The sequence below is a fragment of the Eucyclogobius newberryi genome, unplaced genomic scaffold (assembly GCF_026437365.1).
Source record: "Eucyclogobius newberryi isolate DKJ021-1_F unplaced genomic scaffold, fEucNew1.0.hap1 SCAF_11, whole genome shotgun sequence".
Classification (NCBI taxonomy): Eukaryota; Metazoa; Chordata; class Actinopteri; order Gobiiformes; family Gobiidae; genus Eucyclogobius; species Eucyclogobius newberryi.
Window position 1 is genome coordinate 8453228 of NW_027315735.1, and position 18190 is coordinate 8471417.

Here is an 18190-nt window from a genome sequence, read left to right on the forward strand (position 1 = left end):
GAAAAATATGAAAGCAATTAATTACACATTTGGTTACACAGGCTGTGCCCGGGCTAAACTTTTTAAAAGAAACACTGGTGGGTTGGGATGATGGTGGCTTAGTGCGGACATTCTTGTCTGACTGCGGCCGTTCCCGTGGTAATAATCAATTCACCTGGGGAGCCCTGATATTTCTACGTGGGACCAGACATATGAAGAGTTTGGACACTTTTTTTGTGAACATTCGTGAAAAACCACACAGAGAATCAGGCAATGCTACCATCAAGCTAGCTGCACCAGCGCAGGCCCCTGCTCGGCCGGAAACAGGTTCCAGATCGAGTTCTGCAGTTGCTTTGGCTCCAGCTCTGAGTCGGACAAGGTGGTGGAGATGGACTCGGCGGGTTTATGGGAAATTACTGACAAGAATACCAAGACAGTGGGCACAAAGAAAGGCGGATAGACTGGCAAAATTGACAAACCGGGTGCGTGTTTTGACAGACTAACTGGAAAACCGAGAACGCAGATGTAATATGTGGATTGTCGCTATTAAAGAGAACACAGAGGAAAAGGATATGGAGACTTGAATACCCTAATATCTCAATCTTCCAGCTAAAGATGGGAAAATAAAGATAGACCATGCACATTGCTCTCTGGCCCCCAAGACCTATTATACGGAAGTTCCACAACTTCAGTGACAAACAGCGTGTCATGGCTGGATGCAGACTTCTCGCTGCAGAATCCTGCCTGAGAGAGAAGAACATGGAATACGCTCTGCTCTATCCTGCAACGCTGAGGATCAACGTGAATGGAAGAACACAAAGATTAACTTCAGCGGAAGGGGGACCTGTACTTTACTGGACATATCTGAGTATTTGCCCAATGTGGGTCAGTGTGTTCCACTTTCGCTTTGTGAATGCCCTAGTGAAAGAGGTATATCAACTGTAACTTTTTTTTTTTTACCTAGAAAATAGTTTTCCCTCCACTCTCTGATCTCTTTTTGGATCAGCCTTTGAGCTCTTTGCACTTTTTGGCATGAGCTTTTTTTTTTGCAATTTGTTTTTCTATTGTGTGTGGTTGTTGTGATTCCTGTTTGTGTGTTGTGTTCGACCAGAGAGTTGTGTAACTAAAGTAATATTGTAAGAATGATTTCAACATGTTAAATACCAATTTATACAAAATATGAATAGCATCTTTTAATACTAGAACATTTGCAATGGCTGAAGCCATTGCTAGAGTGTCTGAGTCTCTCCCTCTCCCCCCCTCTCTCTCCCCCTCCCGTGTGTGTAGGTGTGTATGTGTGTGTAGTACTTTTGTGTAAAAGTACTGCATGTCTCCCCCTCTCCCTCCCTCTCTCTCTCTCTCTCTCTCCCTCCCTCTCTCCCCCTCCCCCCTCTCCCTTCCTCTCGCCCTCCCTCCCCCTCCCTCTTAGCTTAGAAAAGCTTAGAAGCTTAGAAAACAACAAGCAGAAATAACTATTTTTAAAATACAAACAAGACCAAATACAATGAGCATTTGAATCCTTCAACTAAAACTTTTCACTAAGAAGAAATTAAATCTGGACATGCAATCTGGACACATTCAATTTACATGCCATGACCGAAGAGCAAAACAAATAAATGGTGCGGAAATAACAACTATTGAAAAAGTGCAATCAAAACACAATAAATCTCCGGAGAGTGACAGGTTCCCATCAGAGTAGTGTAAAGCTTATTCCTTTGTTTTTTATCAACTTTTAACTGGGCCCTTAAAAAAGCTCTGCTTCTTTGTGATTTTAATAATAATAATAATAATAATAACTTTTATTTATATAGCGCTTTTCAGTGACCCAAAGACGCTGAACATAATAAAAAAAGGGGGGGGTATTTACAGACAGGGGGGACAACACGTACAGAACACATTAATATACAGATAAAATGAACAAGACAGAAGAAGTAGAGAGAAAAAGATGGGGATGTAACAGGGGGTAGAAGTCTAGGCAATGGGGTAGAGGAGGCTAGGGGTAGGGGAGGTCATAGGCTTGGGTGAAGAGGTATGTTTTTAGGCGGGATTTGAATGTTGTGAGTGAGGGAGAGTGGCGGACAGGTTGGGGGAGGGAGTTCCAGAGTGGGGGTGCTGTTCGGGAGAATGCTCTGTCGCCAAAAGTTTTGAGTCGGGATGTTGGTGCAGTCAGGGTGAGAGAGGAGGAGGATCGGAGAGCTCGGGTGGGGCGGTGGGGGATGAGGAGGTCAGACAGGTAGGGGGGGGCAAGGTGGTGAAGAGCTTTGAAAGTGAGGAGGAGTATTTTAAAGTTTATGCGCTGCTTGATGGGGAGCCAGTGGAGAGAGCGGAGAACGGGAGTGATGTGATCACGGGACCGGGTGTGGGTGAGGAGGCGGGCAGCGGAGTTTTGGACCAGCATTTTTCCTGCTGTGTGAAGCACTTTGAATTGCCTTGTGTATGAAATGTGCTGTACAATAAACTTGCCTTGCCTTGCCATGGTCCAACATCAAGAATCAAAATGACTGGTCATTTGACAGACTCAATGACTTTGAAGAGATGGGTGAGGCAGGATAGTGCTTGGTCCCCTCGTTAGCTTTGGAACTTGGAACCATTGACCCACTATAGAGCTCATTCACGTGACGTCACACGACCGCCCCCGGGCTTGTTTTGCCATATTGTCCGTCAGCTGATCGTGTTTACCACTACAAGCCAATTCAATACTGCCGCCTGTCTGCTTTGATTTACAACGAAACACGGCTCGAAGAGGCTCAAAACCTTGTTAATGATATCAGACGCTTCACTATAATAAAATGGTGAAGGTATGTGTGGCAGTTGGGTGCAGCAACCGGGAAGATAAACGGCGAGATCTGAAGATCTGAATCGTAAATGTCCGGGTACGAGATATCTGGAAGAGTCGATGATTTAGGCATCAAATATGGATCCGAGTTGATTGATCGCAGCCTTTCTAAATATCGACCTTTATGTAGCTCATCCAAGGAGTTTGTGGAATCTGAACGCACTGAGGCCTCCATAATTCATGTTTGAGATCACTTTCCACACTCTATCAGTGCATAGGACAGCAACAAGTGGCTGACGATATGGCGGCATAGTATGCGATCAGGTTTTGTGACGTCGGTGAATGAGCTCTATATTAGACAATCGGAAACAATTTATGGTGTCTCAATTAATGGGACAGAACATAAAATTGCCTGCTATGTAGATATGCTATATCTGACCAAACCAGAAATATCCATTAAACACAACAGTAAGTAACACACACAGTAAGTTGTGGTAATGTAACACTTTAACTGCCATTATACACCTAAGAAGAAGAACCACCGCACAGAAAGCAGTCTGTGTGTGACAGTGGTGGACCTGCAGTGATAAAAGTGGTCACTTTCACTCACTGATCTCTTAAATCTAACTGACAAACTCTGCAATGTAAACTATAGGGAAACTATTACATGAAAACATCAAACAAAAAATATCTACAATAAAAAAAAACTGGAGGAAAAATCAGACATTGATGTGAAAATGTGACCTGTGAACTAATAGTTACTCAAAAATGGACTTTGATCCCATACTTAAGTCAAGTCAAAGGATGGAAAATGTAAAAATTTATGTTTTGCCCAGAATTTTATCTATTCCAGACTCTCCCGATTACCATCCCCAACCGGCTGTTTGATGAAAGGAATAAAACAATCTCAAGATTTGTATGGCAAGGCAAGAAACCTCGAATCTGATTTAAAACTCTACATTTATCAAAAGAAAAAGGAGGTAGGGATTTGCCTTGTCTGAAGGATTACCGTAATTTATGGGATATACAGCGCTCCTGAATAAAAACCACGCCAACAAAATTCACAAAGAAAAAATAAATTGTCAATAAGCCGCAGGTGCCCACGTTGTAAGATGAGACATATTTTAAAAAATGTATATACCGTATTTTCTGCACGAAAAGGCGCACTGGATTATAAAGCGCACTGTCAATAAATGGTCTATTTTGTATAATTGTTCATATATAAAGCGCATTAAGCGAAGCAAAACAGATAAGTCAGTCAGTTGAGCTTTATTCAACACTTTCAACTCATTCAGCTCAACATTGTTCAAACGTTAATGATCGTATTTACAACAACTCTCAGTCAGTTATAACACGCAAAAAATACAACACAATACACTCACTTTTTCAGTTCAGTCCTAGTCCACAAATCCGTGTGTCCTTCAGTGTCCGAGTTTAACAGTTCCCCGTATCCAACTCGCTGCTGTAACCTTCAGTGATGATTCCAGCCTTTGTGAAAGCTTGGACCACAGTTGGGACAGATACTTTAGCCCAGAGTTTAAAGTCTGTGTCATAAGCGTGTCTCTTGGCCATTTTGGGGTCCTTAATTCGGGGGTCCTTTATTTAGGTGTCGAGTTGCTCCTGGTAGTTGTAATGTTGTAGTAATAATGCAGTAATAATGCAGTTTACATTTTGACAAAGCGTCGCGAGCGCCAAAATCACTTCGAGGTCAGTAAGCACAACCAGAATTCAGACATATATTAAGCGCACTGGATTATAAAACTGACAATTTTTGAGGAAATTAAAGGCTTTTGAGTGCGCTTTATAGTGCGGAAAGTACGGTATATATTATTTTAAGATTTTGTTTCAAGTGTAAAATGGGGGATGAGAGAGAAGGGAGAACATACAGTAAATTGTCAGCGTAGGAATTCAAACTCACAACACAGCGGCCAAATACACTTGGAACCTGGCATATGTGTGCTGTTCCATAACCACTCGACTACCGGGCAGCACTGTAACATGATATATTTACACATAAAGATGGTCCACCGTAGTGAATTCTCATTTCCGTGCGGCCGCTGTTGTCGGCCCGTCCAAAATCAGTTTGTCATTAGACTAATTTCTCAGTGAATATGAATTGGATTGTAATAAAATACAGCATTTTGAAGTTAAACATACAGTGAACACATCTGAGTGAGCCGATTTACCGGTATCTGTGTCACATCTGGTTTGGTCTGCTCCTGTGCTTGTATGTAGCGAGTGAGTGTTACATTGTAACATGAGATATTTACACATAAAGATGGTCCACGGTAGTGATGCACGGGTTGTCCGCTGGGCAGGTCTGGCCAAGAAAGTCTCATTTCAATGCGGCAGGTTCTAAACTGCAGATTGCCCTAAATCGCATATTCGCGCTCTACGTGTGTCTTTGCGTTTAGCCGTGTCTAGATTCAGTTCCTCATTAGACTAATTTCCCCGTGAATACGAGTCTGATTGTAATGAAACACAACGTATCCCTTGGACAGTGACCACTGTCCACTGATGTCATCCTCAACAGTGTGTATAAACGCTTGCGCTTCCAGCTAGAGTGCCCCCCCGGTGGCCGATAGCTAGTAAAAATCTATAAATTAGACGCACCGTTGGGTTCAAAGTATGGCAAAAAAGTAGTGGCTTAAAGTACCCAAATTATAGTACTTTGTTCCAGCTCAAATCAGAGCGTTGCTGTACTGGTGTGATCCAGAATAGGCAAGGCAAGTTTATTTGTAGAGCACAATTCCTGCTCAAAGCTATTCAAAGTAGGGGTGCGCCAAAATATCGATATGGCAATATATTGCGATATTTACTCGATTCTCGATGCGTTCTCGTCAAGTATCGATTTTTTAACGTTGTAAAAAGCCGCTATAAATTGCTCTATTCACCATTCCTTTGTTGAGACACTTCTTTGGAGTTAGCTAGGGTCACACAGTGAGAGATTGGCTATGAGCGGAAGAAGTAGTTAATTGTTGCACCAGCAACAATTAAGTCCAAAGTATGGACTCACTTTGGCTTCAACAGTAGCACAGATGGGACAAAGCTCAAAAAGGACTATTCAATATGCAAGAACTGCTTTTCAAAAGTTCGGTACAGTGATCCCTCGCTATATCGCGGTTCACTTTTCGCGGACTCGCTGCTTCGCGGATTTTCATCATGCATTGTGTTCTGCATTCTGATTGGCTAAACAGTCTCTCCGCGTCTTCTCTACCTGTGTGTCAATAACGTTATGGATTACATGTACGTAAAATCGCTTGCCAAATTGAAGTTTGCGAGGCCGGTGAGAGCGCGCGTGTGAGCTGCGGGGCACGCCGGTGAGAGCGCGCGTGTGAGCGGCCGGTTAGAGCGCGCGTGTGAGCGGCGGGACACGCCGGTGAGAGCGTGCGTGTGAGCGGCCAGTGAGAGCGCGCGTGTGAGTGGCGGGACACGCCGGTGAGAGCGCGTGTGTGAGCTGCGGGAGAGAGCGGTGAGAGTACAGTACAAACGTTTATACAGTACTTTTATTTGTTAAACAAATGCTTGGGCCTGTAAAAAGATTTTGTTCCTTGCTTTCAATATTTTATGGAGTATTTCATCATATAATAAAAAATAATAAAGGTTTCTACTTCGCGGATTTCGACTCCCGCGGGTTCATCTTGGAACGTAACGCCTGCGATAAACGAGGGTTCACTGTACACTGGAAACACGACCAGCATGCACAGCCACCTCTCGTGGCATCACCCGGAGCTGTGTGAGAAAGCTGCGGTTGTTGATGGCTCAAAGCCGATACAGCCCGGTGTAAACTCCCTTTTCCAGGCAAAACCGCCACCTTCTTCTGCAAGGGGAAAATCAATCACAATTGGATCGCTATTTACATGTGTTTGTCTCCATCCTTACAGCAAAGTGGAGAACGAGGGACTCCGCTTTTTTGCTGCAAATTTTAGAGCCACGCTTTGACATTCCCTCTCTCGGAAAGACTTCCTGCACTTTACGACAAGACCCAAACTACAGTTAAGTCTGCACTTGAATTGGCCGAAAGAGTGGGGCTCACAAGGGCCACCGAGTCCTACATTACAGTCACGGTACACTCATAGTATTGTTTATACAGAATGTTCTCTAAGGCAAGGCAAGTTTATTTGTACTCTACTGCAATATTACACCCAAATGGTGTCAAGTGTGTTGTAAAAAACAGTATAAATGATTGCAGCACAAACAAAAGGTGTATGTTAGTATTTGCAACTACTACTAACATACACAAGTATAAAATAATAAAATAAATTGGTACCAAAAAAAAGTATTTCTTTAAACATATAATATATCGTGAGTTATTATAGACAATATATCGATAATCGCATCATATCGGTATTGTGAGCTATGAATTGTGTATCATGAGGTACCCAGTGATTCCCAGCCCTAATTTAAAGTGACTCACACAACAGGAAATATGTATTAAAATCACAGAGACATGACAGAAATCCCAAAACACTTTAAGACATAAAAGAGAAGAGTGCAAATAGAATCCTTTCAGTCATATGCACAGCTAAACAAGACTGTTTTTAGTTTAGATTTGAACCTTGTTTAAGTAGAGGCCTGTCTAATATCTTCAGGAAGACTGTTCCAGATTTGAGCTGAATAAAACTGAAACACAAATACCCATGTTTAGTCCTGACTCTGGGCACCAGCAGGACGCCGGTCCCTGAGGTCCTCAGAGTCCGAGATGTACTTTGGTGCTAGGCCATGGAGAGACTTGTTCACAAGCAGAGCTACTTTAAAGTCTATTATCTGCGCCACAGAGAGCCAGTGAAGAGGACTAATGTGATCATACTTCTTGGTGATAGTCAGGACCCGAGCAGCAGGATTCTGGATGGACTGCAGCTGTTTTACAGCTTGTTTGGAGAGGCCAGTGATCAGGCCGTTACTGTAGTCTAATTTACTGGAGACAAATGCATGGATAAGTCTCTCCACTATACTTTTGATTTTAGCAATGTTTTTTAGATAGTATAAAGCTGCTGATGTTATGACTTGAAATGGTTGTTAAAAAATTCGAGTCCAAGTCCATTATTACCTCCAGATTTCTAACTTGATTTGTAGGTTATAGAGTGAGACTCTGGAGGTGACTACTAACATTTTCTCTTTGAAGCCCAATGGAAAAATATTGGGCTGTGCAGGCCTTACAGGCCAATGATAGAAGGTCGAGTCATTTGGAGGTAGTCTAGAATCCCTGGGTAAAATCTGTGCTTACAACATGGAAGGAGCTAATCAAAACATACAAACTACACAAAGATGTTCAAATCTTAAACTGGTGTGCTTATGACCAAGGTTTTGTGACTAGAACTGACCTGCGATTCAAGGTTGCGGAAATGTTTAATGAACTTGTGCTAAAATTTATGCTAGCATTTGCAATTGTACTTGCAGTATTACTTTTTAAGTAGTGTAAAAGTAGACAGTTTTGGTGCCAAAACTCGGGAGACAGCGGGATTTCGTTTGATTCTTTAGAAGTGAATTCTCTCTATAAAACCCGGAAACATTCTTCAGAAGCAGGAATTCTCAATTTGAAATCCAGGACAGTGGGAACTCTCAATTTAAAACAGGGGAACATTCTTCAGAAGCAGGAATTCTCAATTTGAAACCCGGGATAGTGGGAGTTTATCCAAAGATGATGCTACAACTTGTTGAATGTCTGAACAAACGAGACGTCAGAGCCCCCTTCAAGATCTGACCTACGCAAAAATAAGCATGCACCATCATTAAAAGGTAAGCTGCAGAGCCTTTTTATTGACTTTCTGCACAATTATAAGATTAAATGAATAATTTATGCGTGGTCAGAATCTGTGTCCAAGGCTTGGTAGAAATAGAAAAATGTATATGGTTAAGTAAGTTGTGTTAAAAGAAATAAGCAGTAATGAATAGTACATGTGTAAGGAAAAAGGCCTAGAAAAGTTACGTGTAAAAGTACACGGTAACAAGTAGCTACAGTGTTTTATGCTTTTTCAGAAGAAAAGTAAGTAGTAGCTACAGTGTTTTATGCTTTTCCAGAAGAAAAGTAACAATTAGCTACCGTGTCAATTATAAAGGACAATGCTTTTTGGTCTTTAAACTGAAAAACATTGAAAGAGAGGCAAAAGTTGCAGACAAAAATAGTAAAATATCATAATATGCAAAAAAAATAAGCATAGTAACTAAACTCTAAATCTATTTTTCACACTAGGACTGTGGAATGGAATGGAAACAAACGCCCTTTCATCCTCCACGCTCAACTATTTGGACTGCTTGAGTCCTGAATTTATGAAAAAATTATTAAATCAAATAGTTTTTTGGCCATAAGGTTTTTTGGCCCCCCTGGCACTTTTGCAGGACAATTGGACAGAGTCGGATCCACCAAGTAACCTTGTTAATGGTTTCAGGTACAAGTTGACCTGTCCTTAGCACAGGAAATGGCTAAGGACAGGTTAGTTGGTGCGCAAGGTAAAATGAAAAAACTGTATGATCGTCATTCTGTGTACAGTTTCTCCTTGGTGACCAGGTGCTAGACCTGTTGCCCTTAGTTACGTCGCCATTTCAAGCTAAATTTTCCTGTCCATTGTGTTGCAAAAGCTTTCAGACCTAAACTTATTGATTCCTACTCCAGAACGTAGATGTGAATTTGCTGAAGGCCTATATTTCTCTGTGGAAGATGAGGAGTTAAAACTGCCTAATGAGCTGGGGGAGATGACCCGCCAGATGTGGATGAGGCATGAATGATGGGTCGCCTGCAAAATAAGGAGTGTTTGGTGAATTTGGAAAGCTCTTTGTTATGTTTGGAGACATCTAAAAGTCTACAGTTGGTTAAACTAATTAATGCCTATTTGGGGACATTCCATCACATACTAATGTCTTAAAACATGATATTGAGGTTGGTGAGGCAAAGCCTATTAGACGGCCCTTCTATTGTGTATATCTGGAGAAGCGGAAATTGCATTCCAGTGCTTGATTTTGGTTGTGCGTGGTCTTGATGGGTGTGCTGTGCATCTAGATGTGATAAAATGTGAATATATGATTATATTTCTGTGATGTATTTTATCTGCATAATAGTGATATTTTATCTGCATCATTAGTCTGAGAGAAAAACGGGTGTGTGACAGCATTTGTTTGTGAAGGGGTCGTAAGATGGGCCAAAGGATGTTTACCCTAGGGGGGTGACAGCCCAGAGGAGTTTGGGTAATGTTTACCCAAGGCTTGATCTCTACGGAAAAATACCAAGTGCCTTGATGTGAGAATGACCAATGAGAAATGTGACCCGCCTATTCCAGAATATCTAATAAAACCAACCAGCATGGGGAAAAACGGGGTGAGACGCAGGAGGATCACGCTGATATTTCTGTGTCGTTTCATGTTCTAAGTTGAATTGTGTTCTCGATGTGTTACGGAATAGCATCGGTGTTTGTCTAATTCCATGACACTAGATGACCTGGTTGTTTATTCTGATACCTGGCAAGGAAATCTCTGCCGCCTTAAAGCCATTTTCGACAGCTCAGCTAAAGCAAAATTAACTGTAAATCTCGCATAATGTGAGTTTGCCTAGGCCATTGTAGTGTACTCCCATTGCCGTGTGGTGGGCCATGGCACAGCTGCCTCTGCGTGCTAAAGTACAAGCCATTGTACTTTTTTACCTCAGTTTTCAATAAGTACAACTAAAAAGGACCCAATGAGGTTTTTGGAAATGGTGGGCTACCATAGGTGCTTTTGCCCCATTTTTTTTTACTGTCATCTGTGACTGACCTGTTAAAAGGCAGTGTTAAATTTATTTTGTCTGATTTGTGTCAGAAAGCCTTTGAGAGAGTCAAGTAGCTCATTTCAAACTCTCCCTTTCTAGCTGCACCTAATTGATAGACCTTTTCAAATTGAGGTGGACACTAGCCTTATTGGGACATTATTCTGTTATTGAAAAAGAGACACAAGCTGTTACAGGCCAGGCCGTAGCGGGGTCATAGTGATTTTGCTGCCCTCTGCTGCTGCCTCTCCTCTGTGCAGGTCTTAACACCTGCACTAAGGGAAAGGCCTCCTGCTCCACCTCAGCTGATGAGGGCGCCTATAAAAGGGAGCATAGTTCGTTCGAGCCTCCTCCTCCTCCCTCTCCCTTTGTTTTACCACCACACTCACTTCGCACCTACATACTTAAGTCCTTCACTCACACATCACCACACACTACTGACCTCTACATACTCATACCCCATACCTTAGTTTTGTTATTATTATATTATATAAATTATCTTTTTGTAAAATAAATCCTTTGTTTGCTGACCCATCTCCTCTTTTGTTGTGGCCTTGAGCCAGCCATAACAATATGTAACTGTTGCTCCTATTTAATCTGGTCTGTTTACAAACACAGTCTGGTGTTAAGTTAATTACTCCTTTATATATATTATATATATTCTAACAGAACAATTTGGACTGGTGAAGGGAAATTATTTGTATGTTTGTTTTGGGGACATACATACATTCATATGCGGCTACTCGGAGCTGTGGTCAGGCTGAAGAAGGAGGCCTATCAGGCCCTTTGGCCTGTAAGACTCCTGAGGCCGTTGACAGGTATCGGCAGGCCAGGCGGGCAGCAGCTTGTGCTGTCGCAGAGTCAAAAACCCGGGGGTTGGAGGAGTTTGGGGAGGCCATGGAGGAGGACTATCGGTCGGCCCCAAAGAAAATCTGGCAAACCGTCCGGTGCCTCAAGAGGGGGAAGCAGTGCTTCACCAACACCGTTTACGGTGCGGGTGGACCTCAACTGGGGATGTCTTCGGACGGTGGAAGGAATACTTTGAGAACCTCCTTAATCCCACTGTCACGTCTTTCGAAGAGGAAGCAGAGACTGAGGATTCGGAGGCTGACTCGTCCATCACACAAGCTGAAGTCACTGAGGTTGTTGGCAAACTCCTCAGGAGACGAGCATAGTATAGACAGCCGCCAAAGTCGTGGCTTGTTTTGACGCCTAGTGTATTCGACTCTGGGGTAGGTGAGGTTTGGGACCCGCGTGGGTCCAGCAAGAATTAGAAAGTGTTTAAAATCAATATACCCCACCAAACACTGCGGAAAGAATCTGTATTCATCAAAAACTGAGCGTAGTGGACCGGATTTGGTCAGATGGACAGCCCAAACCCAATGTCACAATGTTCTGCTGAAGTTTTTAAGCCAGTTACCCCTGTCTACATTTTACAGTGATCTTGTGTGATGGTAAACTCCTATCTTTAGAAGTGGTACGCACGGGTTGTATTTGCAGTTGGGGCTGAAGGAGTGGTTGGCCTTGTGCCCCAAAGAGGCACAGTATTGCTGGATTTGGTCCCACGGTTGAGGGACATCGATCACAGTGTCCTCGTCCAGGGAGATGGTGTTTCCATTCAAAGCCCAGTCACGACTGTCCACCTGCAACAAAGAGCACTTCTTTCTTAAAAATAAACATAGAACACAGTATCATCATAGAAGTAGACATCAACTAAATCAAACCATCAGAATAAACAAAATCACGGCACATTTAAATTAAAAGTCCAATGTCTTTCAAATTTGTCTAAATGTCTAAAGTCTAAATGTAATTTTTACCATTTGTCTAATGTCTGTTACTATGTCAGTCTAGTCTTGATTGTTGGCGTCATCCATTTCTTTCTGATGATATTTTTTCCTGCCACCTAAAGTACGCTCCAATTTAGTGTGTCCATGGCAGGAGTTTTGAGGCCCAAATAAATAGTTGTAAAATTGAGTGGGATGGCAATGTCAAAAACAGTCTGCAGTGCCTAGTTATTTTCAGCCTGATATTTTTGTGCAACAGGACACATGGTGATGGTGATGATGTACCTCCAGGCAACCACAATATCTCCAACATTTAGCATTATCCTGTGAATAATGAGCACATTGACGGTGTTATGAAAAAAAAAACGGGATACTGAGTGACTGTTTAAATTATGAATGCATTAATAAAGTGTTGATTGTATTCCCTTGGAAAGCTCTGATTTGTATGCTGTAATAAATATTTCAGTCAGAGGGTTGTAGTGGTCATTGCTTTGTTTAGTTTCTTGGTTATAATAAATCTCAAAAATCAATTTTTTGACATGTTGAGAAACAGGACTTTTATGGACATTTACAAAGCTTCATATGATTTGATTTTACAACTTGGTAAAAAACATGTTTTTTTATATTCAGCCTTGTTTAGAATTAATAGTTTAACTGTTTAGTTTTGTATGGTTTTTGGTTGTCAATAAAGTTAGTACATCAGGCACATCACTTCCTGTTTTGTTATGCCGGAAGAGACAGGGAAGCCTCATGGTCTGCAGCTAGACAATCTGGTCTCATCCATGACTAAGGACTGATGAATCAATGTCATAAGTTACCGGGATGCATAATATAGATGTTTATCTTTGTACATCAGCAATTATTTCATTAAAAATGTTAATACTTTTGATTAAAAACATAATAAATGTAATGTAAAAAATGTGATGTAAAATAGTAATTGCAAATGGAAGCTGCATTAAGATGCTTTCTCATGCTTTGTTATTATACAACAATTTATGGATACTGAACATTCTTTATTTTTGGCCACAGTTTTCCATCCATGTCATAGTGAAGGAGTCAACAGTAAAGACACAATATACTATGTCGACTCGTCTCTTTGTCTTGAATGGAGTTTAGCTTGGTGTTCAGTCTACGGCCGTTGCACCTTGATGAGCACACTATACAGCCCTTAAATCTCAGATGTGTCTGGTGCAAACTTTGATCACAAGCTAACCAGTTTAATATTTGAACATCTTTGTTTAGTTTGCATGTTTTTATTAGCTCTTTCCAGGTCGTAAACACAGATTCAACCCAGGGATTTTCCACCTGCTCCACATGAGTCAATCGTTCATTCAATCGCATCTATCAGTTAGGCCTGTACAGGGACCTCCGGCACAACATTACTCTCAATATTTTTCCATTGAGTTTCATATTCTAATTCTAGAGTACACCAGTAGTAATTTTAAGGCAGGGAAAATCCCAGCCTCCTTTTTCTTTTGCCCTCTCAAAATGCCATTGTTGTATGTTGCACCGAATTACCAAAGCAAGTTCCTAGCCTGTGAATTAATGTCACTGTGACAACTGATTGTTGTTTGGGCAATACAAACTAAAAAATAAACAAAAATAAGTCATCTAAAAATACAACAATCATCACTCTCTATTAAAACAATGCGACAATTACTTGGATTCACATACCAACCGTTGGCGGTTCCATTTCTTGTTGAAATTTCAGTTCTCTATCTTTTTCCTTTATTCTGAAGAGTATTTCTGCTTCTGCTGGTGATTTGAGCACATATTTTTTTACTTTCAAATGTCACTATGCAAGAATTATTATTCTGATTCTGACCAGAAAAACTGCCGTAATTGAGAAGCAATTCCTCACAGACGTGGCGAACCGTTTCGTGTTGTTTGCAAATCTCGTATGGAATATCTTCAGCAAAGAACACCTTCATTCTGGAGGTCTCCTTTAACTTTTGCAGCCTTCATGACGCGCTCCTTCATATGATGGTTAAGAAACCTCATTATCTCGTGATATATCAGCTTCTTGTGCTTTTTGGTCAATGTAATATGCTCTGTCTATAGTAATGGGAGAGCATGCAACTCGAGTCTCGGGTACAAGTTCTGGGATCATCCTCTCGAGGAAGCTTTCAGTGTTTTCCCCCATGTCACCGTCCGGGACTCTCCAGAGTCTGAAAAATTGTAACTATGCGCACGTTCCGGACCTTGCGGATGCGTCAATCCCCAAGCTTGAGAAGGGCAGGTACAGAGTTCTTGCTGGAGGATGGGCTGAAACAGGGAAGCGTGCCGCAGACCAACGGGGCCTACTCACCAGGGTGGCTCATCTTGGTGAGAAAGCCCTGGTTGTGTGCTCATCCGAGGGCAATAATAGACTATTCTCTAGCTAAAGACTGCAGGAATCAATCAAACAACCACTTTGGGCACATATGCGAGGTACCAATTGCAATGTGAGAAGGTTAAAAGCTCTGAAGTGTCCATTTTGCATGATATAGGCCATTTAAATGTCGTCAGCCCCACAGTATAATTGCAAATAGTATTAAAGTTTCAGGATTGTCAGGAAATTTGTAAAAGAAACAACACCACCACACATCATAAGAGGCCTTATTAGCAGAAAAGCGGGTCTGAGGCTCTGGGTACCATACCTCAGAGTGTGTGATGCGTACTCCATTGTAAAAGGACATCACTGTGTTGGCATCAACACTGTTCTTCGCAAACAGACCCTGGCCTGCTCCTTTGATCAGCGAGTTGGACACGCACACTCTAAAATAACAGAAAAACATGTAGAGTCACAGAGAAAGTAAAACATAGAATGTAACAAGTAGAAATATGGTTCTAAAACATTAGGGGAAACTGGAGTACCCAGAGGGAACCTGCGCAAGGTTAACCCTAACCCTAACCCTATATATATATATATATATATATATTATATATATATATATATATATATATATATATATGTACAGATGTATGTACAGATGTATGTACAGATGTATGTACACACACACACACACACACATAATAAATATCAACCAAAAGGTTACTCATTGAATCATTATTAGAGGTGCACTAAATTATTCTGATGAGGGTCCACTACCTGCTGATTTGTATGGAATATTTGAAAGTATGGCACCAAACTAATTTAGCGTAGATTAAAATGCAGGTGTTTTTATACCTCGGATAACCTGCACTCTGGTGGAGGATTTGCCACACAGAACAAGAGGTCAGCGCTATGGAGACCAGAAAAGTTACTTTGTGCACCTTTAAACCCAGAACCTTTCATGATTTAAAAAAAATATATAGTTTAAGTTATCTGTTCTTTATTATTTACTTCTGTACGTACTTTGTGTTGCAACACTGGAATTTCCCCATTGCGGGACAAATAAAGGCTCATCTCATCTTATCTTATAAAACATAATACTGCTGATGCTTCACTCAGTTACGGCTGAAGGTTTTGTTGTCAACAAAAGTTAATTCATTGATCGTAATCTGAAGCCGGTCTGCTGCTGCTGTTGTTTTGTCTCTGTTCTCTTCTCAGTCTAGTAACCAACAAATTAATACAGGTTTGATTTAGTCATTTCACAGAAACTAAAATGGGAATGAAACGAGACTTCCGGGATGATGGCTGGTTGGTTCGGACGTGCCTGTCTGGCTGCAGTCATATCCATAGAAATAATCAGCCTTTATTGCGAGTTTACCTGGGGAGAATCAATATTTTCAAGCGGGAGCATATAAAGAAAGAAGACGCTTATTACCAGAACACGTCTAAGAAAAACAAGAGGAAAAACGTTGCCGTGAACCAGGCTAGCACTGCAACACCCAAGCTAGCTTACGTTAGCTCCTGTGGTTTCCCAAGGTGTTTGTCAAGGTGGTTGGGTAGCAGAAGAAGAACTCGTTGACACTAGCTTCTGTATTTGAAAATATGTTTATTTATAGAAACAGCATCAATACACAGACAAGCTGACGTTTTCCTGGGAGTTAATCTATGGTCAGAACTGGATCCTAGTTTAATATCAGTTTTTATAGTTAGTCCCAACCTCCTTCACAAAGGGCAGATCTCCCATTTGCCTGCCCTTTGACCTCTTTTAGTGCTGACCAGCACTAGACAATAAAACAGCTGAAGTGTATTAAACTATGGGCCATGTAAGGGTCTGGACTTATAATAGTCTGGCTTTTGGAAATGTGGTTGTTTGTACAAAAATTTTCTCTTCTACGGCTGTAAGGGGCCCCTATCTGATTTACTATCAAGACGAGAGACTGGGCTCCATAGGAGGAGGACACCCAGACATGGATGTTTCTGTACATCTATTTACCTCATAGGCTCACCATTTTCCATGAGCTCATTTATGGCTTTATGGTTTATGGCTCTTTGTGTGGTTTCAGTATATATGGGGCTGGAAGCCCTAGTTCGGGGTTCTTCGATCAGAGGAGATCCCAGGCGATGATTGTTTGTCCTGTTTTGACGCTGATTTCTGTATTAAAACACCTTCTAAAAGTACAGAGCCAGCCTCAGCGACTTTCTTCCTATTTCACGTCACCTCAAGAAAATGGCACCTTCAGTCACCGCACAGCAAACAGGATACCACTTGTTTTCTTGACCCCTTTCCCGTTTTAAGTTAAGGAACAAAAGTTCTGTCCCCAGCAGATACCTCACTCCCCACCGACACTAGCCTCTGGGCGCTCCACTGTTGTTCCTGCTATACCACAAGCTCGCTCCAGATCAGATTCATCTACGGAGGAGACTCTGAGCAGGATAGACTCGTCATTATGGCAGCTTCTGACCTGAAGGACACAGTATCTGCTTTGCAAACTGAGGTGGCTGAATTGACAAACCAGGTGCGTGTTTTGACAGGCCAACTGGATCACCTGGAGAACCAAGAGCGAAGATGTAATATACAGCTGCTGTACATCAAGAACGCTGGAAGTACAATCACATTAGCCCTGTGCTCAGGTCTCTGCACTGGCTCCCTGTGGCTCACACAATAGACTTTAAGCAGCTTTGCTTGTGTACAAGTCTCTTCATTGCCGAGCACCAAAGTACATCTCAGACATGCTAGTGCCATATGAACCATCTCGGACTCTGAAAATCTCAGGGACCGGCCTCCTGCTGGTGCCAAGATTCAGGACTAAACATAGGAACTCTGCTTTTCAGTTTTCCTGGAGATGTGAGACCGACCTCTACTCTGAAAAGCTGAAAACTGTTGTTATAGCTGTGCATATGATTGAAATAATTTTCTTTGCACTCTTCTCTTTTATGTCTTTAACTGTTTTGTAATATGTGTCATGTCTTTGAATTGCCTTGCGTATGAATTGAGATCTACAAATAAACTTGCCTTGCCTTGCCTTAGCTATTACTCCATAATTGCATTGCAGCCCTACGTGTCAGCAAGTTATCAAGACACATCAAATAATTGTAACATCTCACCATGAACAGAAACATGAACATGGTGTTCGTTAATGACAGTCCGTGGCTAGCACAAAAGTCCAATAACTTCAGAAGAAAGGCCTCCCCGATCGGGTTCAGGCCGTTCTTCTTGATCACCCCTCTCGAGGTGCCACTGTCGTTGCCCAAGTCCCCCAGTAGAACAACGGAGTCCCTGGTCGGTAGACTCAAAGAAGGCCGGGTATTCTGCACTGATGTTTGGCCCGTAGGCCGACACAACAGTGAGAGAATTGTCCCCAACTCATAGGGGTAGGGACGCGAGACCCTCTCGTTCACTGGGGTGAATTCCAACACGTGGCGGCTGAGCTGTGGGGCTATAAGCAAGCCCACACCAGCCCGCCGCCTATCCCAGGGGCAACGCCAGAGAAGTGGAGCGTCCAGCCCCTCTCAAGGAGATGGGTTCCAGAGCAAAAACTATGCGTGGAGGTGAGGCAGACTATAGTCGGTACCGCTCAACCTCCCACATAATCTCAGGCTCT

The 18190-nt window shown here is 42.1% G+C and overlaps 1 protein-coding gene across 3 annotated transcripts in view; it reads right to left on the bottom strand.

Moving 5' to 3' along the window:
• The window catches only part of setd7 (SET domain containing 7, histone lysine methyltransferase), a 42934-nt gene that overhangs the window by 975 nt on the left and 23769 nt on the right, over positions 1 to 18190 (bottom strand). Inside the window, exons 6-7 of one of the 3 annotated variants that reach the window (XM_072435389.1) lie at positions 14914 to 15031; positions 11976 to 12133 (exon numbers count right to left, since the gene is read on the bottom strand). The exons of the other annotated variants lie outside the window; for them this stretch is intronic. Coding sequence (XP_072291490.1) covers positions 11976 to 12133; positions 14914 to 15031 — 276 coding nt within the window. The remainder of the gene's footprint in view (positions 1 to 11975; positions 12134 to 14913; positions 15032 to 18190) is intronic. 3 annotated transcript variants of the gene reach the window in all.